The 21,694-nt window shown below is 35.6% G+C and overlaps 1 protein-coding gene across 1 annotated transcript; it reads left to right on the top strand.

Annotated features, from left to right (window-relative positions):
• On the top strand, positions 1–11,918 carry GIMAP6 (GTPase, IMAP family member 6). Its single transcript, XM_051961902.1, has 3 exons — positions 1–232; positions 6,967–7,042; positions 8,499–11,918. Exons 2-3 carry the CDS (start codon positions 6,967–6,969, stop codon positions 9,506–9,508), a joined length of 1,086 nt encoding a protein of 361 aa, XP_051817862.1. The 5' UTR covers positions 1–232; the 3' UTR covers positions 9,509–11,918.
• The last annotated feature ends 9,776 nt before the right edge of the window (positions 11,919–21,694 follow it).

Below are 21,694 nucleotides of genomic sequence, written 5' to 3'. Positions count from 1 at the left end.
CGTAGCTGACAGCTTCAGAGCCAGCAGCAACCACTACTCTGTCAGGACAGCTCATGTTTTCAGTTTGTTCTCTATAGAAAGTTTATAGAAGAAAGCAATGATTATGCTGAATCCATCTAGGAACCTGGTGTAATGTGGAATCCCATCGGAGCAACAAGGAAATTTTTAACAACCCACAGATATCAATGACTGAAGAAAAAGTCTGTTCTTCACATCACTCATCAGCACAGTGGTGAGTCTGTGTGTTCAGATGTGTGTGAGTTCCTGAGTGTTTGTGTGTTAAGTGTGCTCATTCGTGGGTTCTTGTACATTCACATGTGTGCTCCTGTGTGTTCCTATGTGCTTATGTGTGTGTGCTCATTGTAGTCTTGTGACAAAATGGTTATTTTACTTTGTCACAAAATGGCTGATAGCCCAGAAGATATTTAAATTAAATCAATTAAATATAAATTTAAAAACTATAGAATTTGCAGACCAGAAAGGACATTAATCATTGCCCTCTCTATACCCCCCTCATTACCATTAAGGGAATCTGAATCACAGAAAAGTTACATTCAAAATTACATGGTGAATTAGTCAAAGAACCAAGACTTTTCAGTCATGGTTCACACTGTTCTTTCTCCGATATCTTTTCCTATTATCTCCTCACATAAAGGACTTATTCTGGTCATGAAGCTTTCTTGAGTTCTCTCTGCTCTGTCTATTTAAATTTCTATCTGTCTGCTCTTCTGAGAGGAATGTGTTCTAGGTTTGGGGTGTCTAGGTACTCTGATTGTAGCTAACTTAGTGTCAGGATGACATTGCAACATTCCAATAGAATTTGTATTTGCATGACCAGATCCTGGTCTGGCACATGAGAATAAATGTTTTTTTGATTAATAAATTATTTGATTAGAAATGGAAACAGACACTGCTTGAAAAACTCAGGTAGGAATTCACAGGGTGCCTATATTTTGGCAGAGTTATCAAAGAACAAGAGTTTGGCCCTCATGTAAAATAAAATGTACATAAAATAATATAAGGAGCTTGATTTTTATCAGTTCACATAGGGGACATCAGGCTTATTTGCTAATAGAACTCACATGAAATCAATTGATGATTTTAAAAATCAGTTCAGTAATGTAAGACTTATGATAGCCTAGGATTAAAATGTTCAAGTCAGCTGTTTAGTATATTTTCTAAAAGGAAAACCAAATATTTAGGGAAACAATACCAATCATTTTCTTAGCAATAAGGTCGAGATAGTAATCCCTACTTCCAAATAAATATTCACAGTGGCAATTCTCTTTGGCAAAGGTAGATCTATTTAGTAGAATAGGTTATAAAATGAAGGGGTAAATACCAAAATGAAAAATACAGTTTATGCCCTGAAGAAGCTTTCAAGCTTATAAAGGGGGGAAATAATATGAGTATAAAATATCATATTTTAATTTGAATTATTGCAAAGGAAGAAAGGAATAAAAATTTTTGTGATAGCAACTTTGCTTTTCTACTGCAAGCATTCTTTAAGCACTAATAAGTATTTATAAATAGGGAATACAAAACCAAAACCAATGTTTACATTCTAACCAGAGGAACATACATAAATAAGTACATAGCAAATACATACTAGGTATTAAGTTAGATACTGCTTAATTTGGAAAGGTCCAAATAGCAAAGAGCATTAGGAAAGATTTATATAGAAAGCAAAGTTTGAGCTGAGTCTTGATGAAAATTAGGAATGATTGGAGGGGATAGTATAGAGGGAATATATTCATTCCAAGCATGGGGAAGGTGAGGACGAGTACAAAAGCCAGTCTAGGTTGTCTATAGAAAGCTCAAAGGGAAGCTCAACAACTCATCTATATGGGAAAACAGAAGAGCCTTAAAATTCAAAAAGTGGGGAAATCTTAACTACCAGTTACTTAAAGTCATTACATGGTTATCTTTGCTTTAGCCTTCAGAGATTAAAATTGAAAGATAAATTTAATACTTGACAAAGTGAGGATTTGCTTTCTAAATGAAAGATCTGTCACTGAACCAGAAAGAGGAGTCCAAAGAAAATACAGAGGACTTTTACTAACTGGGAGGATCTTACTCTTTGTTCTATATTAGGATGGAGTAAATTACAGACTTTTCTCTTTTAGATTTTATAATTTAAAATATAATAAAACTTTTTTTTTTTTACAAATACAAAACTATTCTTGGGGAGAATGTCTAGACCAGAGTTTGCTTACATCTGAGCCAGTCACCTAGGGCTGAGAATGTCACATTGGAAAGACAAAAAGTCACTAATCAAGATCCTGTATGAGGATAAAACTGAAAAATCCAAGGGAAGGCTTTTTGGTAGTCCCAAATAAGCATTTCTATCTTTTCTAAGAGAACTAGGAAGAGCCTTTAAGTCTTTAAGTCAAAAGAGAATGGAGGCACTTGTTCTTCTCTTAAGGAAGAAATTGCCAAGGATTTTAGCTGAGCCCGGAACTATAGGCAACAGAGTCTAGACTCAGCAAGCCACAGGCTAAGCAGTAGCAGCACAACGATATCATTAGAAAAATTGGGCCCATGGTGTCAGAGGAATGAATAGCCCCTGGCAGCATATAGCTCTTTATTCAGCAGCAACCTACCCTGTATATATAATCACTCTTTTTACTGATATTATGTCAAATTGTCAATCTAAGGGGAAAAACTTTTTGCCAATATATATGTGGATATATATATATAAATGAATTTATACACACACATATACATACAAAAATAATATATAATGTATAGTATAAATATGTGTGTATATATGTGTGTGTGTGTATGTGTGTGTGTGTATATATATAATATATATATATATATATATATATATATATATATATATTTGTACTAAATCATTTCATTAAGTGCTTTTTATCCAAACTAGTTATTAGCTGACCACTAAGAGTAAACATGTTGGTGGAGTTTCTAAGTTATGATTTTAGGGAATGCAACCCATAGACTACCTTGAACCTGGAGGATCCATTTCTTGGAGAATGTGATAGTTGAAAATTAGCAGTGGCTTGGTGCTTGAGACATGACAGAAGCTAAAAAAAATTATGGAAAAGAGTGTATTGAGGTTTATTATTAAACTTAAAGAAATACAACAGAAGTCGTTGAAAATGTATAGGTAAAAGGCTGCCTACATAATGAGACAGGAGAAAAAGAGAATGAAACCTGTTCATTCTAACTCAACTTAGACTAGGGATGAATCTGTGAGGAGGGATGAATGAACAATCTTAAAGTACTTAGCATCCCATTAATGTGCCAGCTTGATAGAAGCTGAAAAAACTCAGTATTTGACAGCAGATTGTTAGAAGGATGGGAAGGAGTGTCACCTAAAAAAAAAAAATTAATAGTTCCTTGACAACAGTAACAATGATAACAGAAGAACCAAGACAAAGACTTCATAAATGGCACTTAAGAATTTTGATTTAAAATTTTACACAATATTGTACACATCTATTATCTCATTCTGTACTTTTGCATTGCTATCCTTTGGTCTTGTAATGTACACTACACGATATTCCTCTCTTCCTTAAAGATGCAACTCAGATGTTACATTCTATGACATGAGTTTATATATTCCTAAGAATTATCATCATCATCATCATCATTATCAAGTTGTGTGGGGAATATTTGGCTAATATCTTATCCTATTGAAATATTTCCACAGTATCAGGGTTAATGAAAAAATGGTTAAAATGTGAGTTTAAATGCTGACTTTGCTATTTGCTATCTGTATAACACTGAACAATAGGATTAACTTCTCTACAAGTCAGTTTTCTTTTTCTATAAAATGAGGAGATTGTACTGGGTAATCTGTAAAATTCCTTCAGTTCTACAACCTATAAAGTGGCATAATAAAGTTCCACTACAGATCTCACAGACTCATTGCAAGAAAAATTATTTCTGATTATCATAAAACATGATGACTATTTGTGTTTATTTATCCAATCTAATTGCCTCTTGCTTCCAACACACTTTCACATAAGCTCTTTAACCTGTCTCCTTATTGTTCCTACATATTTGACTGACTCATTCCTGCCCCTCTTCTTCTTCTTCTCCTCTCTCCAAGAATGTTTATCTCCTCTCCTCTCCTCCAAATTCTTATCATCTGTCTGACTCATTTAGTACAAATATATATTTACCAAGTACCAATTCCTGTTTCTTCCATGAAATTTTTCAGACTGAAAAAATTAATAGTAAATGTATTTTTTTTCAGATCACAATGCAATTGGAAACTAAATAATCTCATCCTAAAGAATGAATGGGTAAAACAGCAAATCATAGACACAATCAATAATTTCATCAAAGAGAATGACAATAATGAAACAAAATACCAAAATTTGTGGGATGCAGACAAAGCTCTAAGAGGAAATTTTACATCTCTAGATGCTTACTTCCATAAAATAGAGAAAGAGAAGATCAAGGAATTGGGCTTGAAAGTAAAAATGCTATAAAAAGAACAAATTAAAAACCTCCAATCAAATACCAAACTCGAAATTCTAAAAATAAAAGGAGAGATTAAATAAAATTGAAACTAAAAAAATCTATTGAATTAATAAATAAAATTAAGAGCTAGTTTTATGAAACCAACAAAATAGATAAACCTTTAGTTAATTTGACTAGAAAAGGGAAAGAGGAAAATCAAATTGTTAGTGTCAAAAATGAAAAGGGAGAACTATCCACCAATGAAAAAGAAATTAGAGCAATGAATTTGCCCAATTTTATGCCAATAAATTTGACAACCTAAGTGAACTGGAGGAATACCTACAAAAATGTACATTGCCCAGATTAACAGAAGAGGAAATAAATTACTTAAATAGTCTCATTTTAGAAAAAAAAATAGAACCTTAAAAAAAAATTCCCAGGATAAGATGGATTTACATGTGAATTCTACCAAACATTTAAAGAACAACTAACTCCAATACTATGTAAACTATTTGAAAAGATAGGAAATGATAGACTCCTACCAAATTCCTTTTATGACACAGACATGGCACTGATACCTAAACCAGGTAGGATGAAAACAGAGAAAGAAAATTTAGACCAATCTCCCTAATGAATATTGATGCAAAAATCTTAAATAAAATATTAGCAAAGAGATTACAGAAAATCATCCCTTGGATAATACACCATGACCAAATAGAATTTATACTAGGAATGCAGGGCTGGTTCAATATTAGGAAAACTATTAGCATAATTGACTATATCAATAACCAAATTAACAAAAACCATATGATCATCTCAAAAGATACAGAAAAAGCATTGGATAAAATTCAACACCCATTTCTAATAAAAACAATAGAGAGTATAGCAATAAATGAATTTTTCCTTAAAATAATCAGCATCTAATTTAAACCATCAGCAAGCATCATATGTAATGGGAATAAACTAGAACCATTCCCAATAAGATCAGGGATGAAACAAGGTTGACCACTATCACCATTACGAGAAAGATGAAAGGAATTAGAGTAGGTAAGGAGGAAACCAAATTATCACTCTTTGCAGATGATATTTTGGTATACTTAGAGAACCCTAGGGAATCAACTAAAAAACTATTAGAAGTACTCTACAACTTTAGCAAAGTTGCAGGATACAAAATAAATCCCCACAAATCATCAGCATTTTTATGTATCACTAACAAAATCCAACAGCAAGAGATACAAAGAGAAACTCCATTTAAAATAACTGTTGATAGTATAAATATTTGGGAATCTCTTCCAAGGGAAAGTCAGGAACTATATGAGCAAAACTACAAAACACTTTCCATACAAATAAAGTCAGATCTAACCAATTGGAAATATATTAAGTGCTCTTAGATAGGTTGAGCAAATATAATAAAGATGACAATATTCCCTAAATTAATCTAGTTATTTAATGCTATACCAACTAGTCTATTTCTTAGCCAATACCAAATGATTTTGATGACTGCTGCTTTATAATATAGTTTTACATCTGGTATAGCTAGGTCACCTTCATTTGCTTTTCTCTTCACTAATTCCTTTGAAGTTCTTGACCTTTTGTTCTTCCAAATGAATTTTGTTGTTATTTATTCAGGTCAGTAAAGTAGTTTTTTGGGAGTTTGATTGACATAGCACTAAATAAATAGATTAGTTTAGGGAGTTTAGAGATCATTATTGATCACAAAATAGATAATTTTGATTATATTAAATTAAAAATTTTTATACAAACAAAACTAATGCAGACTGAAAATATTGAGCTAGAAAGGAGAAACAGAATCTCTCATTTTGTAAAAGAGGTAATCATATTTGGCTAGTTTACCTTTTCTCTTTTCATTCAGCTCCATAGAATGTCAAAAACTTGCCAAATACAACACTTCAGGAAAAAAAAAAGGTCAGTGTATCCTGGACCTTGGACCTTGGGAGAAAAATTAATTTCTGTGGTGTTCTCTTCTTTTTTATAATATATGATGGTTCTCTGGGAGCAGGTTTCTCAGGGAGATTTTCTGGAGGAAGCCTTAGATTCTGTTCCTAGTAATAATCACTCCAAACACAGCCAGGAGTTAAAATCCAGTCCTTTATTGTGTCCTTCAAAGTCTTGAGCTTTAGCCCCTAGCTCTCCAAATGTCTCCAGCCAGCAAAAAGGTGGAATATGGAATGAATGTGTCTCTGCCTTTGAGAGTGGGCTTTTGTCTGTGCTTCTGTGTCTCTGTCTCTGGCCCTGAGAGCTTCTTGCTTATGTGCTGTACACTGAGTACACACTGGGAAACCATTATTTGTTGTAGGATTAAATCAATTCTAAAGTACATTTAAACATTGTCTCTTCAATTCCACTTAGTACCTTATTTCAAGTTCTGGCCCATAACATCTCCTTGTAGAATCAGATCAATCATACTGAACCATGATAAATTAGATAATTATTGTTGCTATCAATTCTAATGACTTAACACTTTGTAAGGATTCCAACAAATTTCAATTTTATTTCTTTTTCTTTCTTCAGATGGAAGGGAGAAGAGCAGATGGAGAGCTATGTGGCAACACTGAAGTTGCTACCAAGCAGGTGGCCCAATGGGATGGTGAGAATTTTTGATAATAAAGGTTTTTGTCTAAAAGAGAGCAGAACCAACTCTGCCTATGAACAATTGAAGTTGGTCTTATATAAAGACTGGTGGCTTGGATGATATGATATCAGAATACCAGGAAAGTTTCCCTTGACCTTAAAATCTATCCCTCATGCACCTTGCACAGGGCCTGAAATTCCATCAATATTGTTCCTTCATTGGGTTAAGGCATTCAAGAAACACATACCTTTTTATTGAACAACACATTAATCCAGAGATTCCAAAGCTTTATATTTACTAGCTGAATGACTCTGGTCAAGTCATTTAATGCTTTTGGCTTCAGTTTCCTTGTCTGCAAAATGAGCTGAAAAAGAAAATGACAAAAAACCACTCCAGAATCTTTGCCAAGAAAATCCCAAAAGAGGAAAGTCTGCTATGACAGAATCAATAAAGCAACAACAAACTCAGTACTTTGTGGCAGGAAGATTTACTTTTCATTTGCATTCTCCCCAAAACGTTGAGATCACTTGAAATAGGGAGAATGGGAGAGATAGTGAAAGGGAACAGAAAGGGACAAGTTGAGAGCTAGCATGATATTGTGGGAGAAGTATTTATAATCAAGACAGAAGACCTATTAGGGTCTGATTCTGATACTTTACTAACTGTATGATTCTAGGTAAATCATTTAAGGGCTTTGTGCCTGTTTTCCCATGTGTAAAATGAAGACACTAATATATGCTTTACATCATAATGCTGTTGTGGAAAGAATATCTTGCCCACATTAAAGGGGAACAGTTGCTGATAATGAAATTTATGATTGAGCTGAACTGGGGAGTATTAATACAGGGAGGTGTGCTCACTTCTCTACTGGATGTCAGTAAAATATGAGGAATAGGAAGAGTGGGATGGAACTAGGAATAGAGAGAGCAAGGGAAAGGAAAAGAGATTGGCTAAAATAAGATGGAACACAGCAGAGTTAAGTGAGGAAGCAGGGAGAGGACATGACAGATCAAGAATTTGGAGGATTATGTAGAGAAGACAAGCTTGCCTATAGCAAAAATCTAGGCAGCCAGGCTATAACATGAGGACATCTAATCTTGAAAATGAGATCCTGAATAGGATCTTTCCTTACTTGTCAAAGAAGCAACTCTTTGGACAGCAACACATGCGCGCGCACACACACACAGAGTCACTCCTTTCTTTCTGTCCAAAGCTTGATTCCAACTCACTCCCTTCCTGTCCCAGCTGAGATCCTGCTTTCATTATGTGAGATAGAGAGGGAGTAGAGCAAGGGTGAAAGAGTTGGAAAGAACCACCTTGACTTTCTTCCTTTAGTCCAGCATAAAACAGAACATTGACAACTGCCTGGCTTTGGTTTTCTAAAGCTAAAGGCCACAGAGGAAATGGATATTTACATATCCATTCACAATCAGAATTCTGACCCTCTCATTTTCATGTTGGTACTTTCCAGATCCAATGATGCCACAAGAGCTGAGACTCATCCTGGTAGGGAAGACAGGAAGTGGGAAGAGTGCCACTGGAAATAGCATCCTTGGCAAAAAAGTCTTTGAGTCAAAGCTCAGTTCCAGGCCAGTGACCAAGAGCTGCCAAAGAGCGAATAGAGAATGGGATGGAAGGACACTTGTTGTCATCGACACTCCAGATATCTTTTCCTCCAGACCCCAAACAAATGGAGATCTGGAGATCTGTCGCAGCATGGTGCTCTCATCCCCAGGGCCTCATGCCCTGCTTTTAGTGATCCAGGTGGGCCGGTACACCAGTGAGGACAAGGAGACCCTCAGGCGCATCCAGGAGATATTTGGAGCTGGAATCCTGTCTCACACCATCCTTGTCTTCACCAGAAAAGAAGATTTGGGGAAGGGAACCCTGACAGAATATTTAAATTATACAGACAACAAAAACTTATTCTGGCTATCTAGGGTTTGTGAAGGATTTCACTGTGGTTTCAACAACAAAGTTGAAGGGGAGGAACAGGAAGCCCAACTAAAGGAACTGATGGGGATGGTAGAAGGAGTTCTCTGGAAAAATAACTGGCACTATTACTTAAATGATGTGTATGCCTACATTCAGAAAAATAGTAAGCAGTTAAAAGAGGAGCTGGGAGAAGAGCCAACAGGTCAGGGACAGAATTCTAAGGGAGCTTTGTGTAAGGAGAATATAACATCAATGGAGCCAGATCAGACCTGTTCTGCTCTAGAAAATCTGATGAACATTCAGAGAAAATATGAGCAGCATCAAGAATCAGTGTTGAACAAGGAATCCCAGACCCCTTGGGTGGATAGCAACTCAACATGGTGTACTTTATGGGGATGTTTCTCTGTCTGGATCCCCAGAATTCCTTTTTCTTCTCTTTCACCATCTATGGGCCATGCCCAGTTTGCTGAGCCCAAGCACTGTGATAGAGGAAAGAACCGAGAGCCAGGAAACAGGACAGAAGAAAACTCAGGGAGGTATCACTAGCCAGAGTATCACTGATGGCAAGTAGCTAGACTAAACAACTCTATCCCATGATATCTGTGGGGCAGTTATACTTTTCAATGAACTTTTCCACTAATAATCTTATTTGATTATTTTTTATAATGCTGTTGATGAAAAAAAAAGATTCACAGGTACAAAAGATTGTTAGAAATAATTCAATTCAATCCTTTCATTTTTCAGAGTAAAATAGCTCTACCAATGATTAGTTCAGTGGCTTAAATAAGTCACTTCATCTGATCCATTTCATAAGTGAGGAAAATGTGGAAGGCAGAGTTAATTGATTTGCCCAAAGCGCCACAGCTAGTCAGTGTCTGAGTCCGGATTTGATCATTCTAGCTGTCTTTGAATACTTTATTTTATAAAGTTCTAGGTGTTGATCTAAATTTAATTTCCTCTATGCTACTACCCATTTTTGTCAGTATAATGAATTTTTATCCTAGTACAGATCTTTATGTTTTCTTTTCAAGTTTTATGAATATCCTTATGATTGATGAAAATAGAACTGGCCTTAAATTAGACAAAGAAGATAATAACAAGTAATAAATAACCATGCATAATGTGGGTTAATGCCCACTGTTGAAAGTTACTTCCTGACCTGATACACTTTGTTCAGTAGCCTGCCACCATGCTTAAAATTCATACTTTTAGATGTTGATTTCTTTGGGTAATTTAGGTTTTGACACCTAGTAAAATGAAAATGCTCCAAAAAAGGGTAAAATCCTGCCCATATTTTGACAATCAGTTCAAACACTTCCTCCTTCCTTGTTCTTGCCAGAAAGAATTATCTCTTTAGTCTCTGAATACAGCTGGCACTTTATTATGAAATAGCTAATGAACTATCATATTCTATTTTGTTTCAGTCATATATATGCTCATATCTTATTTTACCTGATAGCTTGTAAACTCCTTGAAGGCAAGCATCTTATCTTTGGATCTCAGAAGGCCTTGTATATATAGCTTCAGGAGACTTTTATTAATTGAAATGAATCAATAATGAAATAAATAGTTTACACCTTAGCAAAGATTAATTTGATAGGTCAACAGAGAAAGCACAGAGAAGGATCTTAAGGGGAAGAAATCTAGAACATGTAAGAGTTGTTATAAGGAGGTGTTGTAATAACAAGTAACTATAAATGAATGAATGAATCAGAGGAAACTATTTGGGATAGTAAGCCCTAGCTGGGGAAGAATGCGAAGATGAGAGAGTATAGCAACACCACAAGAATTTAGGAAAGGAGCTTAAACAGGGAGATTTGTTAACAAATCTAATGGTATCCCAATTTCATGTCATTCCCAAATTTGATGAGCATATCTGTATACTCTGGCACATAAAAACTTAGGTGGAAAAATCAAATGATATTCAAATTGTCCTTGATGGGAAAGCTACCAAAACTTATTACACACTAGTTTAGCATAGTGCATGGCATGTAGTAAGTGCTTAGAAAATGACCAGCTGATGCATCTGGCTGAGTCACATCCTTCCATTTATTTATTTAAAAAATCATCTATTGAGGAGTAAACAGCTGCCTCATTCCATACTACATTCCATAGGGATCACAGAGAATGCAAGTAATAGGGCTGTGATTGTGATTGTGAGGGGGGGGAAAAAGGTTATCAAGAGGATACAGGAGATAACTATTATCAACAAATGATCTTTGCAATGAAGTAAAATTCAAATACAAACAACTCTCTACAGAGCCACAAATCAACATTAACTATGCTATATTGTAGCTTTATTTATTTTTCTCAATATTTCCCAATACATTTCAATCTGGTTTAGTTATATTTGAGAGCATTTGACACCTCTGTTTTACAGTGTTATTGAAAATCACAGACACCCTAAAGGATATGAAGAATGTTAATTACCTTAAAAAAGGTAGAATGACAAATTCAAAAGTAGACATTAAACCTAGAGAGGCTGAAAATAATTATGTAGTCAAATCATGAATGTACAATTTGATAGCAGTGAAATCAATAATAAACCAAAACTTAATTATTTACAAAATTGGCATTTGAATGATCATAGGCACAGTCACCTGAAAAGTGACACTGTAAGAGAAGATTACTTCTCTTCATTTTTGAAAACAACCCCATGATATTTAGTTTAGTTGGGATAAAAGTAAATTTTTTTAACAAAAAGAATTTGTTAGGGAGAATTTTTTGTTTTCTTCACAAAATAAAACAATAATTTTCTTTTTAAAAAAAGAGAAAGAAAAAGCATCTTCCCTCCTATCCTCTTCATACTGATCACCAGATGTGATAGAAAAACATTTTTAATTTCTCAAACCCTAATTCTTGATAGACATTTACTTCATAAAATTGCTTTTATAATCTGTTTCTTCATAAAAATAAGTTGATATGTTTCTAATAAAAACAGACCTTACTATCCTTAGTTTTTTTTTGTCTTCTCTGCACTTTATATCATAGATCTTTATATAGAAAAAATTAAATTTACACATACACACACAGAGTTTCCTAGACTCCTTGTGAAGAAGTACCTAATAAAATAATCATAATCAATCATAAATTCTTAAAGAGACAATATCATTTTTATAATCACTATAGAAAAGGCTTTTGAAACAGGAATGGGATGGATAGATAGATTTATATATATACACAGACATATGCACACATATGTATGTATTGAAGATTTTTTTCCTGTCACAACTGGAAAGTGACATGAAGAAGACAAAGCTAGGCAAAGAATTCACAGGAAGAAGGACTGTTGCTAGAATTAACCATTTGGTTGAACATTTAAAATATAGATATTATTTGTGGAAGATTGCTCAGAGGTTCTAAAATATGTTTTGTGTTCATTGTTGTGAATAAATAAGTAGAGTACACATGCAAAACAAACCATTTTGTAAATGTTTTTGTAAATGCACAGATTGACATCTCCCCAAGGCAAAGAGAAGCTAATTTGGGACTTTAAATAAAATGAACACTTTTACTGAATTAAAACACTCTAGGGTTGGAATTCTTTTAGCTCAGGACTGAATCAACCCCACCTAGATAACAGAATGAAACTGTTTGTCATGTTTCCCTCAGGCGGGTCCCTCACTGAGGCAGAGTTGAAGAAGGAGATTTTTTCCTTCAAGGAGTTTGAGTTTTGGGGTCCCTTCTTCATGCTGACAAGTGTTTAACAACCTCCTCTCTGGGGAAGGAAAAATGTAGGCATGACACACTTTTAAGTGTAATCTTCCTTATTAATATTTTCTTCAAACTTTTCTAAAATCTAGACAACCAACAATAATTTTAAAAAGCCTTAATTTGTAACAGTTTTTGATTTCTAAAGGATAAATATTTATGCTAAAAAATTAATAATCAAGATCTTGAGAGCCACTTACAACTGGATCCACTTTACCCCTAGAATAGGGAAATACTTTATTCAGTCTTCCTCTAGGAAATCATTTGACCACATAGATAGAAGCAAGTATGTAGTGAAGGACCTCCAGATACAGCTTCTTAGAAAGAAGAAAAAATCCATCTCAATTCCTAGATTCATCATCCTTGGAAGAAGAGCTAGTGTGATTTCTTAAGGGGGTTCTAGAAACAGATTGGATTGAGAAATGGAATATGTTAGAGGAGCTGATTGTGTCCCACATCATCAGTCTCTCATGTCCACACTGGGCTAGGCATTCTGCAGGGTCTTGAGAAACAGGATGTATCTTTTCAATATCATCTTTCCTCAACAGCCTAGCATAAATATCAATATGAAACATTCCTTCCTAACTCACTCTCTCAAATGGGAATGAGGATCCTTGTGGCCTGGGTATATGTGAGGAGCAGGACTGGAGAGATATGGGAGAAAGAGAAAAAAAAATGCTAATATTGTTGAGATTGGGAAGGAGGACCGCAAAAGCTGGAGGTTCTGCACTAGTGTCATGAGGTGTCTCAAAAGAATTTGCAGGCTTGAACCCATCTCCTTGTCAAGAGGCAAAATTTATTGGAAGTAATGGTAATGTCATTACCAAAAAGAGCTGAACTCCAAGAGAATACAGCAGAGAAACAGAAGAAGAGACTTTTATCCAGTTTATACCATACATATGCTAATTCTATTGCTCAAGGATAGGGCTAGGGAGTTTACCATTGACATGTTATTTCTATGGTCTAAATTTAAGGGTAGGGTTAGGGAGTAGTCTCCAGATTAAAGGATAGTCTCTGAAATTTGATTGTCACTGACCAGATCATCATTTAGCAATGAACTGAAAAATAGTTTATTCAGAATCATACAGATTAGGCATGGGAGTTTCCTGAGGCATATTACAAAATCAAAAGATTTAGGATTTCCTGACTTAGAGTTAGAACAGATTCTCCCCCTCCCAAACAAAAAAACCCAGGGGACCACAAAATCCTATATCATTTTTCCTTCTCAAGCAGTCATCCCCAAATATTCCCAAAATTCATTTGAGACAAAGGGATGGAGATCTCATCTTCTGGAGCTGTTTCATGCTCTTAAGGGGAATAGAGTGTCCCTGCCCAGTGAGGGTCCAGACTGAGGAGGGGAGGTAAGATGGCATCAGCAGTATTCAATGTGTTGTGCCACAGTTCCCTTTTAATGTCCTGACATAGTTTCCCCATTGTCCTATTTAGTTATTCTGCCTCAGGTTATAACTTTTCCCTCTTAATGTTTGATGAGATAAAGGTTTTATATCTTTAGGCTATAATCTTCCCTTCTTAATGTTTGACAGGATAAAGGTCTATGCATTTTAGACATCATTAGAATATCAGTGACCTCCCTCCATTGTGTCATCCTAGGTGCTTTCCCTCCTCCCTCCCCCCCCCCCCCCAGCATTAGGTTATCCTCATCCACATATCTCCCCATTATGTCATTGTTCTTGTTATCTTATAAAAAATCTTGTTGTCCTGATACTCAGTCTCGTTCAGCCTTAGGACCAAACATGGATCATTTGGTCCCAGAAAATCTCTCCATTTAATAAACTATTAAATTGTTCTCTAATATCTGTCTTGCTCAGTTTCTTTGGCATTACATTTCAGAGCTCCCCAGTGAAATATCAGAAACTGAGAATGGGACTAGGGATTAGAGACATTTCAAGTTTCCACTTTGGGCCTGGAAACAGTTGGGGATCTGGATTTTCTTTTTCTTGGGAAAGGTTAGTCTTCTGGATTTCTCCAGAGGCTCCAGGAAGATAGCAGTTCATCAGCTGAGGCCACACCCGACAGTGGATACTTTTCGATCCAGAGAGTAAGTCCAATCTGATCTCTTAGTACCTGGATTCTCAGGATAATAGAATGCTGACAGAATGATGGGCATTGAATTCTGAGAAGGTATTATTCGGGACACTGGATAATACCCTCTGGTTTTGTGTCTCCTAGATCTGCTTTTGTCTATCTGTCTGTCTGTGTTTTGGCTTTGGTTTTGATTAGTGTTGAACTGGATGCAGTTGCCACTACCTGGGTGTCTCCTAAGACACATCTGGTTTTATGTACCAGTTGGCACAACTCTGGGCATTCCAGAGTATAAATCTGGGTGTGTGTTTTTTTAAGACACCATCTGGCCAAAAAAACAAACAAACAAAACAAAACAAAACAAAAAACCAAAAAAAAAACAAAACAAACAAACAAACAAACAAAACAAAACAAAACAAAACAAAAAAAACCCACCAGGCTCTGTTTGGATTATGGGAAGGGTGGGAGCTGACTTTTTGACTGCTGGACAGTCTAGGTATGCTCTGTGTTCTGTGTGATTTTTTTTGTCTGTGTGCCCCTGATCTGTGTTAAATGTTTGACTGCTGGGACAGTCTAGGTGTGCTCTGTGTTTTGTGTAATTTTTTTTTGTCTGTGTGCCCCTGATCTGTGTTAAATGTTTGACTGCTGGGACAGTCTAGGTGTGCTCTGTGTTCTGTGTGATTTGTTCACTTGTGTGCCCCTTGTCTATGTTAAATGTTTGACTGCTGGACAGTCTAGATGTGTTCTGTGTTCAGTGTAATTTGTCTGTTTTGTTAATTTAAGAGCTTTGTTAAGTTTAAGAACAATGATCAAATTTGGGAAATAATTTTACTATTGCCTTTGCAGGCCAGATTTGTTCTGAGTGTTCTTTTAGACAGTTTTAAAATGTGAGAAATAATTTTACTGTTGCCTATGCAGGCTAGATTTAATTAACTTTAAGTATGAGATCTTAAAAAGACCAATAGCTTGTTAAAGAAGTTCTGTTAACTTATCTAAAAGAGGTCATGTGCCTCTAATTAGATAAAGTATGTAGCAAAAAGGATCTGACTTTTCTGAAGGCTTCAACTCTGGCCAAGTTAGAACTTGGGAGAAGTCCATTGGGAATAATGGCCACATGGGGCCAGAAGGAAAGAAAGAAACTATACTGTTTCATTATTTGGAATGAGATAGGAAAAGCAGTTTTATATTATTGGGAATTTAAAGCTGTATTTAGTTTGGTTCAGAGTTTGTTACCTATATTATAACATTATAAGTTATGCTTTAAATCCAGCTCTGCTGGACATGTGGATTTTATGGAATCTTCCCCCTCTCCCCCCACTGATTTCTGTTACTTTAAAGGTTGAGTGGGGTAAGGATCTTTTGTCTTCAAAGGCAAAGATTTAAACTCGCTCCCACTGCTAATATTTCAGTTATTGGAGCATTTAGTTAGGCTGGAGTGAAGTTTAGTTCAACTTCCCTCTTCCTCCCCCACCTCTGTCTCTTGGGAGGTGGAGTGGGGGGAAGGGCAGCCACATGGAAACCTCTCCTCCCCCCTCCCTCTAAACTATTCCAGACATTTTTTTAAAAATCAAGTTGTTGCTACCTGGTTCTTGCCTGAAAGCAGCAAACCAATTTGTATAAACACAAGGTTATGGTAAATATCTTTTTAGGATTTGTTATTGGAGGTAAAATTTCTTGCAGGCCAGATTTGTTCTGAGTGCATTTTCTTCCTTCTGTAACTGATTTCTATAATCAGAGCAATGGTCAAATTTTAAGAAATTGTTAATTCAATTATGTCATACCTTGCTGTTTCCAATCTGATTATCTGTAATCATTATATCCTAAATACTTGAGCAAATAAGTATTTAGTCTGGTCATCTATTAGTTACTACCATGTTTCCCCGATAATAAGACCTATCCCAAAAATAAGCCCTCCCCTTACTGTGTAAAATTCCTCTAAAATAAGCCCTCCCCCGAAAATAAGCCCTATTGAGATTGCTACTGTAGTGAAGGTGATCCCTTGCGCTACACGCTACATTATGGTACCCTCTGTATGCATCATTCTCCCCTCCCCCCCGGGTGAAACACACGCCGCTGTCCAAGCTGCATCCAATCAGAGCTGCAGCAGTGAGCGCGTCATCCTGTTCTTCCCCAGTGATGTGCTTGCTGGCGCCATTGAGAGCAGTGCCACGAAGGAGAGCTAAGGCAGGAGAACATAAAAACCCGGCATGTAAGTGGGAGTGAGGGGGCATGATGGAGGATAAAAGGGGCATGATGGAGGATAAAAGAACTCAGCCAGCACTCACCGCGCTAAAGAAATGAAGAACTTCCTTGCAGAGAGAAAAATAGATCAAGTAATGATTCCTGCAGGAATGACTGCCTATCTCCAGACCTTGATATTGCAATAAACAAGCCATTCAAGGACCATTTGCGCATGGAAGTCAATGGCTATATTGAAAATAGAATGGAAAGAAATCAGCGTGGAAACTTTGTGAAGCCCTGTCTGCAAGAAGTCGTGACTTGGGTGAAGAAGTCATGGGATAAAATTACTGACAGCTGTGTCGCCAAGGCACTACCAGCAGGTTACCTGGACAAGACATGTTCATTTAAAGAGAGCTATATTGCTGGACATGACAGAGTGGGTCCACTTCTTCTGAAGGAAATAGAGGCGCAAGACATCCAGGAAGGAATTCAGGGTATGGACACTTAAGATGATGTTGTTGAAGAAGATGACATGATCATTATTGAATAAAGGTAATTTTTTTGTTCACATTTACTTGTTTATTAAAATTGCTGTCAATGTTCATTAAAATAAGCCCTCCCCTGAAGATAAGCCCTCTGGTGTTTTTCTGTCCAAAAAAAATAATAAGACAGTGTCTTATTATTGGGGAAACACAGTAGATATTGTGTTTGAATATTAAAGTTTTTTTTAAGGTTTATAACTGAGAGGCCAGATCTTGTAGCAATCCTTGTGGACCAGTCTTTCTATCTCAGACTGTTCTAACTTTTCTTTGTTAGATTTGTTTTTGTTTCTAGATTTGGTCAAATTACAGATATATCGACTTACAGCTGGGACCTAGATCAAGCTTTGATTATCAGTACGCCATACCACACCCATCCTCCTCCTTGGACTGAGCATCTTCGCCCATTTTCAGCAGGAAGCAGCTTTTGAGAACCATCGCCTCCTGATGTAATTTGGACTGATATGGGAGAGTGGAAAAGTGGTTGAATTGTTAGAATTTTAACTGTATTACTGTGTGTTTAAGACTTGGAATGGAAATTGTTAAACTTGTGTAACTATTGATGTTATGTTTAAGGGACTTTTAGTCTGTTATGTATATGCATATGTATATGATTTATATGTGGGATGGTTATTTGATAATTCCTTTCTGAAAAAAAAAGGGAGGAAGAAATAGGAAGTTGGGGAAACTGGTGTATTTTGTTTTTCTTTTTCTTTTTAAAATTATTATAGCATTTTTATTTACAAGTTATATGCATGGGTAATTTTACAGCATTGACAATTGCCAAACCTTTTGTTTCAATTTTTCCTCTCCTTCCCCCATCCCCTCCCCTAGATGGTAGGATGACCAGTATGTGTTAAATATATTGAAGTATAAATTAAATACAAAATAAGTTTACATGTCCAAACTATTATTTTGCTGTACAAAAAGAATCAGACTCTGAAATATTGTACAATTAGCCTGTGAAGGAAATTTTAAAAAATATGTAGGCAGGCAAAAATACAAGGATTGGGAATTCTATGTAGTGGTTCTTAGTCATCTTCCAGCGTTCTTTTGCTGGGTATATCTAGTTCAGTTCATTACTGCTCCCTTGGAACTGATCTGGTTCATCTCATTGCTGAAGATGGTCAGATCCATCAGAATTGATCATCATATAGTACTATTGTTGAAGTATATAATGATCTCCTGGTCCTGCTCATTTCACTCAGCATGAGTTTGTGTAAGTCTCTCTGGGCCTTTCTGAAATCATTCTGTTGGTCATTTCTTACTGAACAATAATATTCCATGATATTCATATACCACAATTTATTCAGCCATTCTCCAATTGATGGGCATCCACTCAGTTTCCAGTTTCTGGCCACTACAAAGAGGGCTGCCACAAACATTCTTTTTTTTTTTTTCAATTTTTTTAAAATAATAACTTTTTATTGACAGAACCCATGCCAGGGTAATTTTTTTACAACATTATTCCTTGCACTCACTTCTGTTCCAATTTTTCCCCTCCTTCCCTCCAACCCCTCCCCTAGATGGCAAGCAGTCCTATATATGTTAGATACATTGCAATATATCCTACATACAATATATGTTTGCAGAACCGAACACTTCTCTTGTTGCACAGGGAGAATTGGATTCAGAAGGTAGAAATAACCCAGGAAGAAAAACAAAAATGCAAATAATTTACATTCATTTCCCAGTGTTCTTTCTTCGGGTATAGCTGCTTCTGTCTATCATTGATCAATTGAAATTGAGTTAGGTCTCTTTGTCAAAGAAATCCACTTCCATCAGAATACATCTTCATATAGTATTGTTGTTGAAATATATAATGATTTTCTGGTTCTGCTCATTTCACTTAGCATCAGTTCATGTAAGTCTCTCCAAGCCTCTCTGTATTCATCCTGCTGGTCATTTCTTACAGAACAATAATATTCCATAACATTCACATACCACAATTTACCCAGCTATTCTCCAATTGATGGGTATCTATTCAATTTCCAGTTTCTAGCCACTACAAAAAGGGCTGCCACAAACATTTTAGCACATACAGGTCCCTTTCCCTTCTTTAGTATCTCTTTGGGATATAAGCCCAGAAGTAACACTGCTGGATCAAAGGGTATGCACAGTTTGATAACTTTTTGGGCATAATTCCAGGTTGCTCTCCAGAATGGTTGAATTCATTCACAGCTCCACCAACAATGCATCAGTGTCCCAGTTTTCCCACATTCCCTCCAATATTCATCATTATTTTTTCCTGTCATCTTAGCCAATCTGACAGGTGTGTAGTGGTATCTCAGAGTTGTCTTAATTTGCATTTCTCTGATCAATAGTGATTTGGAACACTCTTTCAAATGAGTGGTAATAGTTTCAATTTCATCATCTGAAAATTGTCTGTTCATATCCTTTGACCATTTACCAATTGGAGAATGGCTTGATTTCTTATAAATTAGTGTCAATTCTCTATATATTTTGGAAATGAGGCCTTTATCAGAACCTTTAATTGTGAAGATGTTTTCCCACTTTGTTGCTTCCCTTCTGATTTTGTTTGCATTAGTTTTGTTTGTACAAAGGCTTTTTAATTTGATATAATCAAAATTTTCTATTTTGTGATCAGTAATGATCTCTAGTTCATCTTTGGTCACAAATTTCTTTCTCCTCCACAAGTCTGAGAGATAAACTATTCTATGTTCCTCTAATTTATTTATAATCTCGTTCTTTATGCTTAAATCATGAACCCATTTTGAGCTTATCTTGGTATACAGTGTTAAGTGTGGGTCCATGCCTAATTTCTGCCATACTAATTTCCAGTTATCCCAGCAGTTTTTATCAAATAATGAATTCTTATCCCAAAAGTTAGGATCTTTGGGTTTGTCAAACACTAGATTGCTATAGTTGACTATTCTGTCTTGTAAATCTAACTTAGTCCACTGATCAACTAATCTATTTCTTAGCCAATACCAAATGGTTTTGGTGACTGCTGCTTTATAATATAGTTTTAGATCAGGTACAGCTAAGCCACCTTCATTTGATTTTTTTTCCCTTAATTCCCTTGAGATTCTTGACCTTTTATTGTTCCATATGAATTTTGTTGTTATTTTTTTCTAGATCATTAAAATATTCTTGGAAGTCTGATTGGTATAGCACTAAATAAATAGATTAGTTGAGGGAGTATTGTCATCTTTATTATATTCGCTCGGCCTATCCAAGAGCACTTAATATTTTTCTAATTATTTAAGTCTGACTTTATTTGTGTGGAAAGTTTTTTGTAATTTTGCTCATATAATTCCTGACTTTCCTTTGGTAGATAGATTCCCAAATATTTTATCCTGTCGACAGTTATTTTGAATGGAATTTCTCTTTGTATCTCTTAGTGTTTGATTTTGTTGATGATGTATAAAAATGCTGAGGATTTATGGGGAATTATTTTGTATCTTGCTACTTTGGCTAAAGTTATGAATTACTTCTAATAGCTTTTTAGGAGAATCTCTGAAGTTTTCTAGGTATACCATCATATCATCTGCAAAGAGTGATAGTTGGGTTTCCTCATTGCCTACTCTAATTCCTTTAATCTCTTTCTCGACTCTTATTGCAGAGGCTGGTGTTTATAATACAATATTGAATAATAATGGTGATTGTGGGCAACCTTGCTTCACTCCAGATCTTACTAAGAAAGGTTCCAGTTTTTCCCCATTGCATATGATGCTTACTATTGGTTTTAAATATATGCTCCTGACTATTTTAAGAAAAAGTCCATTTATTCCTATACTCTCAAGTGTTTTTATTAGGAAAGGATGTTGGATTTTATCAAATGCTTTTTCTGCATCTATTGAGATGATCATATGGTTTTTGCTAGTTTGGTTATTGATGTAGTTGATTATGCTAATGGTTTTCCTAATATTGAACCAGCCCTGCATTCCTGGTATAAATCCTACTTGGTGTATTATCCTGGGGATGATTTTCTGTAATCTTTTTGCTCCTATTTTATTTAAGATTTTAGCATCAATATTCATTAGGGAGATTGGTCTATAATTTTCTTTCTCTGTTTTCAACTTACCTGGTTTAGGTATCAGTACCATGTCTGTGTCATAAAAGGAGTTTGATAGGACTCCTTCAATCTGCATTGGAGTTAATTGTTCTTTAAATGTTTGGTAGAATTCACATGTAAATCCATCTGGTCCTGGGGATTTTTTCTTAGGGAGTTGGTTAATAGCTTGTTCTATTTCTTTTTCTGAGATGGGTGTCACAAACATTCTTACACATACAG

Source organism: Antechinus flavipes, chromosome 5 (genome assembly GCF_016432865.1).
Source record: "Antechinus flavipes isolate AdamAnt ecotype Samford, QLD, Australia chromosome 5, AdamAnt_v2, whole genome shotgun sequence".
Classification (NCBI taxonomy): Eukaryota; Metazoa; Chordata; class Mammalia; order Dasyuromorphia; family Dasyuridae; genus Antechinus; species Antechinus flavipes.
This window is presented reverse-complemented; position numbering and strand designations above follow the sequence as displayed.